This window comes from Electrophorus electricus, chromosome 10, assembly GCF_013358815.1.
Source record: "Electrophorus electricus isolate fEleEle1 chromosome 10, fEleEle1.pri, whole genome shotgun sequence".
NCBI lineage: Eukaryota > Metazoa > Chordata > Actinopteri > Gymnotiformes > Gymnotidae > Electrophorus > Electrophorus electricus.
The window spans coordinates 25,104,556-25,119,555 of record NC_049544.1 but is presented as its reverse complement, the minus strand read 5'-3'; the positions used below and the strand labels follow the sequence as shown (position 1 = coordinate 25,119,555).

General features: G+C 40.9%; 1 protein-coding gene across 4 annotated transcripts in view; it reads right to left on the bottom strand.

Annotated features, from left to right (window-relative positions):
• Positions 1–15,000, bottom strand: part of LOC113579361 (ankyrin repeat and fibronectin type-III domain-containing protein 1) — a 112,873-nt gene that overhangs the window by 59,287 nt on the left and 38,586 nt on the right. For all 4 annotated transcript variants that reach the window (XM_035530429.1, XM_035530427.1, XM_035530430.1 and 1 more), the window contains one exon: positions 6,649–6,881. In XM_035530429.1, coding sequence (XP_035386322.1) covers positions 6,649–6,881 — 233 coding nt within the window. The remainder of the gene's footprint in view (positions 1–6,648; positions 6,882–15,000) is intronic.

The window sequence follows — 15,000 nt, the reverse complement described above, 5'->3', positions numbered from 1 at the left end:
TAACACTGGTCTAGTAGCAGTGGTCTAGTAACACTGGTCTAGTAACACTGGTCTAGTAGCAGTGGTCTAGTAACACTGGTCTAGTAGCAGTGGTCTAGTAACACTGGTCTAGTAACACTGGTCTAGTAGCAGTGGTCTAGGAGCAGTGGTCTAGGAGCGGTCGTCTAGTAACACTGGTCTAGTAGCGGTCGTCTAGTAACACTGGTCTAGTAGCGGTCGTCTAGTAACACTGGTCTAGTAGCGGTCGTCTAGTAACACTGGTCTAGTAGCGGTCGTCTAGTAGCGGTGGTCTAGTAACACTGGTCTAGTAACACTGGTCTAGTAACACTGGTCTAGTAACACTGGTCTAGGAGCAGTGGTCTAGTAACACTGGTCTAGGAGCAGTGGTCTAGTAACACTGGTCTAGGAGCAGTGGTCTAGTAACACTACTCTTCATCTTTCTTTCTCTCTATTCCCACCTGCTACCTTATTCATCAAGTACTGTCAACACACTAACAGACACACACACACATTTTAGTGAAAACATAAGTGATTGGTCCCCGCTGACTGTTGGGAATTCAGCTAGGTGATGTCATGACCCAGTCATTCTATATCTATTCTTCTGAAGTGTAAAGTGTCCCACTTACAAATGGTGGACAACCATGAAACACTCGCATACATAAATGCAAACATTACCATAACAGTAACCATAACTGTAACTGTAATCACAGAGGTGTTTCACTAAAGCACATCAGTAAAGGTGCACACACACACACCCAGTCACACTTCAGTGTTCAACACCCAATCTGTAACAGCATTCCTAGTATTCCTGTGTTTGTGTGTGTGTGTGTGTCTGTGAGTGTGCATGTGTATATGTGTCTGTAAGCGTATGTGTGTGTGTGCATGTGTGTGTGCGTGCACATGTATGTCTGTGTGTGTGTGTCTGTGTGTGTGTATGTGCATGTGTCTGTGAATGTATGTGTATTTGTGCATGTATGTCTCTATGTGTGTATATGTGTGTGTCTGTGTGTATGTTTGTGTGAGTATGTGTGTGTGTGTGTGTGTGTCTGTCTGTGTGTGTGTGAGAGTATGTGTGTGTGAGTGTCTGTGAGTATGTGTGTGTGAGTATGTGTGTGGCGATAAGTGTTTATTTCTGTGTGTGTATGCGTGAGTGAGTGTGTGTGTGTGTATATATATGCATGTGTGTGTGTGTGTATGTGTACATGTCTGTGAGTGTGAGTGTGTGTATATACGTGTCTGTGTGTGTGTATGTGTGTGTGTGTTGGGGGGTAGATGGAGGGACATTCCAGCCTCACATTTCCCTCTTCAGTTAATGAATGGTGTTTCCATGACAACCCTGGAGCTTGGAGATTAAGTGCTAAAGAAAAAAAATCAGACAGAAACAGAGTCTTTATGTGTGTGTGTGTGTGTGTGTGTGTGTGTGTGTGTTTAAGAGAGACAAAGAAAAGAAACTCCCAATATAACAGTAATAAAACATGTCTATCATTTTCAACATCAAATGCATGGAGGTACTTTAGAACTACGTCCATGTTTATTTCAGTATTTAACTTCTGTGTAGAGCTACGTCCTTGTTTAGTTCAGTATTTAACTTATGTTTAGCGCCACATCCTTGTTTAGTTCAGTATTTAACTTCTGTGTAGAGCTACGTCCTTGTTTATTCAAGTATTTAACTTATGTTTAGCACCACATCCTTGTTTAGTTCAGTATTTAACTTCTGTTTAGGCTAAGTCCTTGTTTAAGTATTTAACTTCTGTGTAGAGCTACGTCCTTGTTTATTCAAGTATTTAACTTATGTTTAGCGCCACATCCTTGTTTAGTTCAGTATTTAACTTCTGTTTAGGCTAAGTCCTTGTTTAAGTATTTAACTTCTGTGTAGAGCTACGTCCATGTTTATTTCAGTATTTAACTTCTGTGTAGAGCTACGGCTATGTTTATTCAAGTATTTCACTTCTGTTTAGAGCTAGGTCCATGTTTATTTCAGTATTTAACTTCTGTTTAGGCTATATCTATGTTTATGTAAGTATTTAACTTCTATTTAGAGCTTCGTCCATGTTTATTTAAGTATTTGACTTCTCTTTAGAGCTACATTCATGTTTATTTAAGTATTTAACTTGTTTAGAGCTACGTACATGTTTATTTCAATATTTAACACAAACATACACACAGACATACACACACACACACACACACAGACACACACACACACACACAGACACGCACACACAGACACACACACACAGACACACACACACACACACACACACACACACACAGACACACACACACAGACACACACACACAGACACACAAAGACACACACATTTTCATGGATAAAATAGCACTGTGATTAATTACTGACCTTTGTACTAGTCAGTTTTTTGGTTAATAATAAACAAGCATAAGTAAACCTGAATCTAAATGAATACTGTGGTTACTGACAGGTCTGTCCCAGCTGTAGTGTCGTAGAAGTGCTCGTGGTACTCTAGTGCAAACTGTGCCAACACCTCATCATAACAGCACGACACACTGATGCATTACCCTGACAAACACTCACACATACACACACACACGTACAAAAAAACACACACATGCATATGTGGCATAGAACAATATATAATCAGTGCTGTACAAATGTGTATATATATTTATATGTATGTATGTGTGTGTGAGTGTGTGTGTGTAGATCCCTGGTGTAGGACACTTTACTGTTGACTTAGTCTATATGTAAGACTGGATTAATCGTACAACTATATCACATATATACACACCTATACATGTGTTTATACCAGGTCTGCCTTCTTACAGCACTCTGCATCCAATCATGATGCCCTCTGCTGTTCATCAGGCTCAGTAGAAAGTGGAACAGGCCAACACTGAACACTACTGAACAACCAATAGTGAACACAACGGAACAACTGATACTGAACATTACTGAACAACCAATACTGAACACTACTGTAATAACAGATACTGAACAGTACTGAACAACCAACACTGAACACTAATAACAGATACTGAACAGTACTGAACAACTGATACTGAATACTACTGTATTAACAGATACTGAACAGTACTGAACAATTGATACTGAACAGTACTGAACAACCAATACTGACCACTATATTAGTAACATATACTGAGCACTACTATAATACAGATACTGAACAGTAGTGTAATAAGCAATACTGAACACTCCTGTAATAACAGATACTGAACAGTACTATAATAGCCGATAACATATTAAATAACAATATTAAATATTTAAAAATTAAGTATTTAAATATTAATACATATAAAGTTGGCTAGTCCTTTGGTTGATTTCCTCCTACAGCCCAGACTCAGAATGCATTGCTACAGGGGTTTTTGTTATTGAGTCTTCAGCCCAATATGAACACTGGTGTGCAAACAACATTTCCCCCGAAAGCTGTTAGACCTCCCCTCAGACGACGCGCAGGGGGCCACGTCGAAATACTTAATGAGCATTTCACATTGTTACCACAGGCAACCAACACGGCTACAGAAAATCTCCCAGGGCTCTCCTATTCAAGTGTGTGTGTGTGTGTGTGTGTGTATGTGTGTGTGTCTGGGAGTGTGTGTGTATGTGTGTGTGTCTGGGAGTGTGTGTGTATGTGTGTGTGTCTGGGAGTGTGTGTGTGTGTGTGTGTCTGGGAGTGTGTGTGTGTGTGTGAGTGTGAGTGTGTGTGTGTGTGTGTGTGTGTGTGTGTGTGTGAGTGTGGGTGTGTGTGAGTGTGGGTGAGTGTGAGTGTGTGTGAGTGTATGTGTGTGTGTCTGGGAGTGTGTGTGTGTGTGTGTGTCTGGGAGTGTGTGTGTGTGTGTGTGTGTCTGGGAGTGTGTGTGTGTGGGTGTGTGAGTGTGTGTGGGTGTGTCTGGGAGTGTGCGAGTGTGTGTGTGTGGGTGTGTGTGGGTGTGTGTATGTGTGTGTGTGTGTGAGTGTGAGTGGGTGTGTGTGTGAGTGTGGGTGTGTGTGTGAGTGTGGGTGTGGGTGTGTGTGTGTGAGTGTGGGTGTGTGTGTGTGAGTGTGGGTGTGTGTGTGTGAGTGTGGGTGTGGGTGTGTGTGTGGGTGTGTGTGTGAATGTGAGTGTGTGTGAGTGTGTGTGGGTGTGTGTGTGAGTGTGGGTGTGTGTGTGTGTGAGTGTGGGTGTGTGTGAGAGTGTGGGGGTGTGTGTGTGTGTGAGAGTGTGGGTGTGTGTGTGGGTGTGTGTGTGTGTGTGAGAGTGTGTGTGAGAGTGTGGGTGTGTGTGTGGGTGTGTGAGTGTGGGTGTGTGAGTGTGTGTGTGTGTGTGTGTGTGTGTGGGTGTGTGGGTGGGTGTGTGTGGGTGTGTGGGTGTGGGGCAAAGACCTAAATAAAAGAGAAGAACTGGAGAAGAGAAGGAAATGAGAGTGGGAGAGAGAAATGAATGAAAGAGAGTGAGTGAGAGAGAGAGAGAAAGAGCTCATCACTTATTTTGTAATTGTTGTTGCTTTTTTGTATTTTCTGTTGTCTGTTTTTCTTGCTGTAATGCTTTGGCAATATTGTTCTCATAAGAGCCAATAAAGAGACAGAGACAGAGAGACACTGAGACAGACAGCCTTGTGCGTAAGCTGGTAGGTTGAACTGCACTGCCATCTTGTGCTCATCTCTGTACATTACAAGTGTGTGTGTGTGTGTGTGTGTGTGTGTGTGTGTGTGTGTGTGTGCGCACGAGAGAAAGAGAGTAGCTCCTGATCTAATTGAATTAAAGTTTCTGGGGTGTTTCCTGCTATCTGACCTCATACGTCATCTAAATGACTTTAGTAAACCCTCCAAATAAAGGGAGCTTTCAGGAACAGGCACACTGGAACCACAAAGATGAGTCATGAACAGTGTGATGAGCCTCACACACAATGACAGGATCTTAGAATGACTGACTGAGTGAATACCCTCAGAACTAAATTAATAAAGCGGGGCAGTGCCTCTTTCAATGCCTGTTTCAGAAGGGGAATAAAATGTTGAAAATTTATAATTGTGTATTAATAACTTATAATTTATCATTTATTTGTTCTGAGGAATGAGGCTCCTGCCATCATCTCCCGTAGCAGCATGACGTGTGCCTGTGGGGACAGAAACCTCCAAAACACCTCCAGACACCTCCAAAACAACTACAAAACCATTAGGAATCACCCTCTGAACTAAGATCTGGAGATAACAACAACCTCCCAGAGATGTGGTGTGAGCGTCAGACCCCATGCACACGGTCAGCACACATTCCAGACAAATAAATAAATATAGAGATCAAACAGAAATGTGTTTCTGGATCAGTACCTTTTCAGTACTGAACGCATCACAACAAATCTGACAAACTCAGAACATACTGTTTTCAAATAAACATAACGTTTATTGTGTTATAAAGACCTAATAATCAGTTAATTTTCTCTTCTATTTTGATGAATATTAATGCATTTTCTAGTGGCGAAGTGCTTTCTGATAACATTTATTAAAATGTCTAATATTGTGTCCTGTAGCGTGTGCTGTAGTAATATTGTGTCCTGTAGCGTGTGCTGTAGTAATATTGTGTCCTGTAGCGTGTGCTGTAGTAATATTGTGTCCTGTAGCGTGTGCTGTAGTAATATTGTGTCCTGTAGTGTGTTGTAGTAATGATAGCTGTGTCCCTGACGCGCCTGCTCACAATAACCTTCATGACCTCTGACTTGAATTAGAAGCGCAGCTTGCAACTAAACTGAGACTTGTCCAAATGACAGTTAGCAAAAATAGTAAAAATACTATTAGAAAGGGTATAAATTGTTATTATTCACACACACACACACACACACACACACACACACACACACACACAGTCCCTTACCCTTTGACGACTCATCAGGACCAGAGAGCATCCCATGTCTACATAGAAACATAGAATGAAAATTCTAAACAGCACACACACACACACACCTCTCTCTGTATGTGTGTGTCTGTCTAAGGTTCCAGTAAGACACCTGATCCTCTATTAAAGGGTAAAACTGGTAATGAGGTTTCAGCTTCCACACTACAGCAAGACACTGAAACATTAATAATACAAAATACAGGCCAGACCCCAGCGTGTGTGTGTCCACCTGAAACAACAATACATTCAAAATACCTTCCACAGACCCCAGCGTGTGTGTGTGTGTGTGTGTGTGTGTGTGTGTGTGTGCTGATGAGAGTGTCACAGAAATTATACTGACTCTTTATCAGTGATCGTTTTGTGCTCACAGGATAAAGGACAGGACAAGACAGGACAGGACAGGACACAGGACACCAGACAGCTACTCTCTGCATGTTTCTGGGTGGCAGACCACTCTCACAACCCGCAAAAACTCAACCCATTAATAGTGTGACTGATACACAAACACACACAACTATATCATCATCATCACCACATACACCATATCAGTGTCACTGCTGTATTAAGAATCAGTCATGCATGTCTGTCCAGCCGAGTTTCCTGCGGTTGCACGCTGATCACGGACCGCGTGTGGGCCATCAGACTGACCACCACATGGAAGCGCAGCTTTCATGAGAGAAACTGGGCCGTTATGGGATGAAGGGAAAGAAACTGAGAAAGGGAGAGGTAGGAAGGGCAGGTAGAGAGAGAGAGAGATATTACTGACAATATCGGCTTTACTCACAAACTTTCTCTTCAGTTTTCCTTTGCCACTGCGGGAGCTCCTCCCTTCTGTATGGGCGGAGTCAAACTCTGACCCACCCAGCTGGTCATCAACTGAGACGCTCTTCCTTAGATATGCTGCCCGGCTACGGAAGTGTGAGAATGGAGACTGTGACCGGGGGCGGGGCTCCACAACGCCCGGCCCTTCCCGATGCCTCGCCCCCTCATTATCGTCCTCCAATTGCCAGGCGTCACCTACAAAACAGACAGAGACATTACCACAGATCAACACATCAAACACCACCAACACATTCATCAAACAACAACAACACAGTCAGCAAAATACCACCAACACAGTCAGCAAAATACCACCAACAAAATCATCAAATACTACCAACACAGCCACCAAACACCATCAACAGTCATCAAATACCACCAATAAAGATCAAACACCACCAACACAGTCATCAAATACTGCCAACAGCCATTAAACACCAACAACACAGATCAACAGTCATCAAATACCACCAACACAGTCATCAAACACCACCAACAAAATCATCAAATACTACCAACACAGCCACCAAACACCATCAACAGTCATCAAATACCACCAATAAAGATCAAACACCACCAACACAGTCATCAAATACTGCCAACAGCCATTAAACACCAACAACACAGATCAACAGTCATCAAATACCACCAACACAGTCATCAAACACCACCAACACATCATCAACACAATCATCAAATACCACCAACAGTCATCAAATACCATCAACACAGATCAACACAGTCAGTCATCAAACACCATCCTCAATCTAACATGTTTGTGGTTTCCATAAATGTGCCTGTGAAGAGAAAAAGTTATAGAGTGTCACAATTGGCCCCTCCCTAGCATCCTGTCGTCATGGTAACCCTAGCTTGTGTCTTCATTTTGCTTTGCTTCAGTCTCGTGGCTGGTCATTGTGTGTCCATACCTATTCGTCTCATCCTCTACTTGTGTAACTTGTGTGTTGTCTTTGGTTTGCTCTGTATTCTGGACCCTCTCGTGCTGGCTCAGGGACCCTGGAATGTTCTTAACCTCTCTGATTCTGCATCTGCCCTTAATAAGCGTCCCTCACCTCAGCGCATGCGTCTGCTTCGTGATCGCCCCATGTTACGAGAGTCACGAACATTTTTAAAAAGAAAGCAAAATTAGTCTAAACTAATTCATTTTACATCTTTTTATTGTGATAGAATTTTGCCATGTTTGCTAAGTGATGCCTCAAAGGTAAAGATGTAGATTTAAATCACCAGAAGAGCGTGAGAAAACCAAATGGCAAAAAAACAAATGTATTTTTGCCTTTATGAATTTAAGCATAATCATTTGTGAAGTTCTCCATTAATTTTACAACCCTATATAACTGTGTAACTGTTTAACTGTATGACTGTATAACTGGACAATGTAACGGTGAGCGGTAAGGAGGTGGACATGTGTGTGGAGAAGAGCAAGATTTATTAGGGGCAAATCGAGAGTTGTTGGAGTAGTCCAGGGTCATAGAGCCAAAATGGAGAGTACAGGGATACAGTATAAACAAAACAAGGGCTAGGATACACAAACCAAAAGCCCATGAAGGCAAACTGGGGAAGCAGGCTATAACAAAGACGCTAGGAAAACTAAGACTAACAAACACGAAGGCCAGAAGAAACATGTAGGCTTACAAACAGGCAGATACAGGCTTTCAGGTATTAAAACATTCACATTCAGACATGCACAACCATCAATGAACAGCCAAGACACAGGGAACATGACAGGGTTTAAATATATGAACTCAACAAAACTAGAAACGAGGGACAGGTGTGGAAACTCAAATGAGGGGCGAAGAAACGAAACTATGCCATGGAACTAAAATACACATGACAGGGAAAACATGGAACATGGAAGATGGGAGGGACTGACTGACATATAACTGGATAACTATGACTGTATGACTGTATAACTGTATGACTGTATAACTGGATAACTATGACTGTATAACTGGATAACTGTATGACTGTATAACTGGATAACTATGACTGTATAACTGTATGACTGTATAACCGGATAACTATGACTGTATAACTGGATGACTGTATGACTGTATAACTGGATAACTATGACTGTATAACTGGATAACTGTATGACTGTATAACTGGATAACTATGACTGTATAACTGTATGACTGTATAACCGGATAACTATGACTGTATAACTGGATGACTGTATAACTGGATAACTGTATGACTGTATAACTGGATAACTATGACTGTATAACTGGATAACTGTATGACTGTATAACTGGATAACTATGACTGTATAACTGTATGACTGTATAACCGGATAACTATGACTGTATAACTGGATGACTGTATAACCGGATAACTGTATGACTGTATAACTGGATAACTATGACTGTATAACTGGATAACTGTATGACTGTATAACTGGATAACTATGACTGTATAACTGGATAACTGTATGACTGTATAACTGGATAACTATGACTGTATAACTGTATGACTGTATAACCGGATAACTATGACTGTATAACTGTATGACTGTATAACCGGATAACTATGACTGTATAACTGGATGACTGTATAACTGGATAACTGTATGACTGTATAACTGGATAACTATGACTGTATAACTGTATGACTGTATAACCGGATAACTATGACTGTATAACTGGATGACTGTATAACCGGATAACTGGATGACTGTATAACTGGATGACTATGACTGTATAACTGTATGACTGTATAACTGGATAACTATGACTGTATAACTGTATGACTGTATAACTGGATAACTGGATAAATATGACTGTATAACTGTATGACTGTATAACTAGATAACTGTATGACTGTATAACTGGATAACTATGACTATGACTATATAACTAGATAACTATGACTGTATAACTGCATAACTATGACTGTATAACTGGATAACTGTATGACTGTATAACTGGATAACTATGACTGTATAACTGGATAACTATGACTGTATAACTGTATGACTGTATAACCGGATAACTATGACTGTATAACTGGATGACTGTATAACCGGATAACTGTATGACTGTATAACTGGATAACTATGACTGTATAACTGTATGACTGTATAACTGGATAACTATGACTGTATAACTGTATGACTGTATAACTGGATAACTGGATAAATATGACTGTATAACTGTATGACTGTATAACTAGATAACTGTATGACTGTATAACTGTATAACTATGACTGTATGACTATATAACTAGATAACTATGACTGTATAACTGCATAACTATGACTGTATAACTATGACTGTATAACTAGATAACTGGATAACTATGACTGTATAACTATGATTGTATAACTAGATAATTGAATAACTGGATAACTATGACTGTATAACTGTATGACTGTATAACTAGATAACTGTATGATTGTATAACTGGATAACTGAATAACTGCTTAAAATGTTTGTTTAATATTTATTTATGTTTATTGTTTATTACAGATTAAACTAAATTAATTTAAAGGGATGTTTGTTCACACTTGCATAAATAGAATATTTTTTAGAATTCTTGAATAGCGTAATACTGGAGGTATGAAGGATAAATAATCTCTAAAACTGAATAACTACAAATTGTCCAGCTAAATGTTTATTCGTGTAAATATCAAGTATTTTTCTGTGGGGTTTTACCACTCAGGATACCAGAAATGACCAGTATGTTTAATTACCCATTGGACGTGTCTTTAAGGACTAAGACACAGTAGCAGGGGAAACTGTCCCAGAATATCGGGAGTCCAGGACCGTGTGTGGAGTGGACTCTATGTAGGCTACGTTTGTGATGGGTCAGGGATTTCTATGATTCATCACTCATAATCCATAACCATGTCCAAACATAAGAGAGACACAAAAGAAAATCTAATCGCAAAGCAGAGATTGTGTCATTCAACATAATTCATTGGGTGTTTAATGTTGCTGACCGTGACCTTACAGTGAGGTCAGACTGTTGTGTGCTCTGAGTGACACAGCAGCACTATACTGTAATGTTATGCATCCCAAAGGTCCCTATTACATAACTTTCTCCTGCATTTGGGGTGTTTGTAGAATCTCAACAACCACTGCAGTTATTCCATCATTGTTGTGTATGTTTGTGGGGGGACATCAAGGTGTCTGTCTGTCTCTGTGTGGGTGTCTGGGTGTCTGTCTGTGTGGGTGGGTGTCTGTCTGTGTGGGTGGGTGTCTGTCTGTCTGTCTGTCTGTGTGGGTGGGTGGGTGTCTGTCTGTTTGTTGGTGGTAAATGAGTCAGACAAAAGCCTGTGAGTTTCCCCCAGTTCATCTGTGGCCTGTTTTCAAAGTCATGAAGAGCACACACACACACGCACACTCACACACACACACACACACACACACACACACACACACACACACACACACAACCTACTCCCTGCACTTAAAGCTCCATGATGGAAAGAAAGAAGCTTGTGTGATGTTTCTTTGTACAACACTCTGGTTCTGACTGCCCCAATAGTGTGTGAGATGTAAGATGGCGTGTGTGTGTGTGTATGATGGTGTGTGAGATGTAAGATGGCGTGTGTGTGTGTGTATGATGGTGTGTGAGATGTAAGATGGCGTGTGTGTGTGTATGATGGTGTGTGAGATGTAAGATGGCGTGTGTGTGTGTGTATGATGGTGTGTGAGATGTAAGATGGCGTGTGTGTGTGTGTATGATGGTGTGTGAGATGTAAGATGGCGTGTGTGTGTGTGTATGATGGTGTGTGAGATGTAAGATGGCGTGTGTGTGTGTATGATGGTGTGTGAGATGTAAGATGGCGTGTGTGTGTGTGTATGATGGTGTGTGAGATGTAAGATGGCGTGTGTGTGTGTGTATGATGGTGTGTGAGATGTAAGATGGCGTGTGTGTGTGTATGATGGTGTGTGAGATGTAAGATGGCGTGTGTGTGTGTATGATGGTGTGTGAGATGTAAGATGGCGTGTGTGTGTGTATGATGGTGTGTGAGATGTAAGATGGCGTGTGTGTGTGTATGATGGTGTGTGAGATGTAAGATGGCGTGTGTGTGTGTAAGATGGCCTGTGTGTGTGTATGATGGTGTGTGAGATGTAAGATGGCGTGTGTGTGTGTATGATGGTGTGTGAGATGTAAGATGGCGTGTGTGTATGATGGTGTGTGAGATGTAAGATGGCGTGTGTGTATGATGGTGTGTGAGATGTAAGATGGCGTGTGTGTGTGTATGATGGTGTGTGAGATGTAAGATGGCGTGTGTGTGTGTAAGATGGCCTGTGTGTGTGTATGATGGTGTGTGAGATGTAAGATGGCCTGTGTGTGTGTATGATGGTGTCTGAGATGTAAGATGGCGTGTGTGTATGATGGTGTGTGAGATGTAAGATGGCGTGTGTGTATGATGGTGTCTGAGATGTAAGATGGCGTGTGTGTATGATGGTGTGTGAGATGTAAGATAGGATTCACAGCCTAAACAAGCTCAATTTTATTTGTTTGCTTATATGAGTGTATGAGTGTGTGAGAGCATGTGCATGTGAGAGTGTATTTGTGTATGTGACAGTGTATGTGTTTATGAGTTTGTGTATGCATGTGTGTGTATGTGTGTGTGTGTGTGTGTGTGTGCGCGCACGCGTGCATGTGTGCGTGTGTGTGTGTGTGTGTGTGTGTGTGTGTACTATAGGGCCATTTCACTCACATGCTCTACTGGTGGTGACAGCAGTTGCTTAGCAACTAGTGTGGGGGAAGCCTGGGGACTTTGGGTTATTCACCATAAAAGCAGAGAAGCAGAGAAAGGAAGAGTGACGGACAGGACGAGTCTGGACCAGCAGACGAAAGAAGAACGAACACAGAAGGAAAAAACAAAAACGTGACATTGAGTCAGGAAACTAATGAGACTGAATAGAAGGAAGAAAACAAAATAACGTCCTGCGCACATATTCTCTGTGAAAACTGAGGGGGAGGAAGGAAAGTGAAACATTTGTTTTTGGAATATGACTTTTATATGAATAAAACAAAACAAAACAAAAACAAACTTTATATAAGAAATTGATCTCACAAGATGAATAATGTATGACTAAGAGCTCAAACCAGCACAAGCCTTTTGTGTTTGTGTGTGCATCAATAACATCCATGGGCTAATGAGGGAAAGGGGTGTAAAACACAGGCAAATTACCACAACCCTGCCCAGGTTGTTTATGTTTATCTGTTTATGATTATCTGTTTGTGTTTATCTGTTTACGATTATCTTTTTATCTGTTTACATTTACGTAATATATGTTTATCTTCATTAGTCGTGTATAGTAGCAATAAAGAGAGACAAGTAGCCTACTACTAGATCTAATTGTTAATTTTACCTGGAAGATTAGCATAATTATCAATCTAACTATTAAAATGACTGGAAGATTAGCATATTTATAGAGCTAATTATTAAGGGTACCTAAAATTAAGTGTCCTATGCTGCAGTGTATTTGCTAAAATCATCTTCACTTGTAATATCAAAATGATGAATTCCAGCACAGAATAATGCAGGACTACAAATGGCAGACATATTTACAATCAGGTCAGCAGAGTAAACCCAACAACCCAATAAGCACAGTCAACTCAAATGACTGATTTATCCCATACAACACAGTTAACTCAAATGACTGAGCTATCCAATACAACACCGTCAACTCAAATAACTGATTTATCCAATACAACACAGTTTACTCAAATGGCTGAGCTATCCAATACAACACAGTTAACTCAAATGACTGAGCTATCCCATACAACACAGTCAACTCAAATGACTGAGCTATCCCATACAACACAGTCAACTCAAATAATCCAGCTATCCCATATAACTTTTGCTATAATTTATCTTGTGAAATTTCTGCTCTGCTAGATCTCCACTGGTCAAATGTGTTGTTTTTGTGAAACGGAAACATCTAGAATTGACACTTGTTATGAAGTGGTAGACTGAAGACCACCCAAACTCAGAGCAGGTCTGCTCAACCCTGAAAACCTTCATTAAACGTATTTTGACGGCTGTGCGCCTGCACACAAGCCAAGACGTGGAATGCCGAGCGTCGGCTGGTGGAGCGTCATCGAGAGGAATGGAATCGTGTTCTCTCGAAGGATGAGTCGCACTTCAACCTGGCAACCTGACAGACAAATCTGAGTTTGGTGGATGCCAGGAGAACTCTAGAGTGCCCTGATTAAGGTCTGGACTAAACCCCTCAATTTCGGTGAATTATAACATTAATGCTACAGCATACAAAGACATTTTAGACAATTAAACACTTCCAAGCTTGCGGGAACAGTCTTAGCCAGAGCGTCTCTGTTCTTGTGTTTCTGTGAATGACTGTGGCACTATGCACAAAGCCAAGTCCGTAAAGACATGAGTAGATGAACTCCACTGGCCTGCACAGAGCCCTGACCTCAACATGTCAGGCCTGCCTACCCAATGTCATACCTGTCCTCATAAATGTTCACTGGTCACAAATATTCACAGATGGTTGTGGCAAGCTTCCCAGGAGAGTGGAGGTGATATTAATGCCCACGGGTCTGGAATATGATGTCCAACACACTCATACGGTTAACTAATAGAACTCAAACTCATAACACAAACTCATAGAACTCAAACTCATTTAACTTGAACTCATTTAACTCGAACTCTTTTTTTCGATGGAAAGGTATGTAATTATTTTAAGAGATTCTTAATTTGGTCTAGTCACGTTGACTTTGTCATCCCAACTTTATACAAACCAGCATCTTATGGCATCTTATGACATAAAATAAGATGCGTTTTATTCCAACTACTTTAAAATTTCGGAAACATCCAGAAACGTGTGTGTGTGTGTGTGAGACAGTAATACAATGGTATCAGTGTAAAGCAGTGTGTGTGTCAGTAATACATTGGTATTAGTGTAAAAAAGTGGGTGTGTGTCAGTAATACACTGGTATCAGTGTCAAGCAGTGTGTGTGTCAGTAATACATTGGTATTAGTGTAAAGCAGAGTGTGACACTAATACACTAATATTAGTGTAAAGCTGTGTGTGTGTGTGTGTGTGACTAATACACTGGTATCAGAGTAAAGCAATGTGTGTGTCAGTAATACACTGGTATCAGTGTAAAGCAGTGTGTGCGTGTCAGTAATGCACTGGTATCAGTGTAAAACTGTGTGTGTGTGTGTGTGTGTGTGTGTGTGTGTCAGTAATACACTAGTATTAGTGTAAAGAAAAGTGTGTGTGTGTGGGTTTGTGTGTCAGTAATACACTGGTATCAGTGTATTTGTGTGTGACAAATACATTGATAGTGTAAAACTGTTTGTGTGTGACTAATA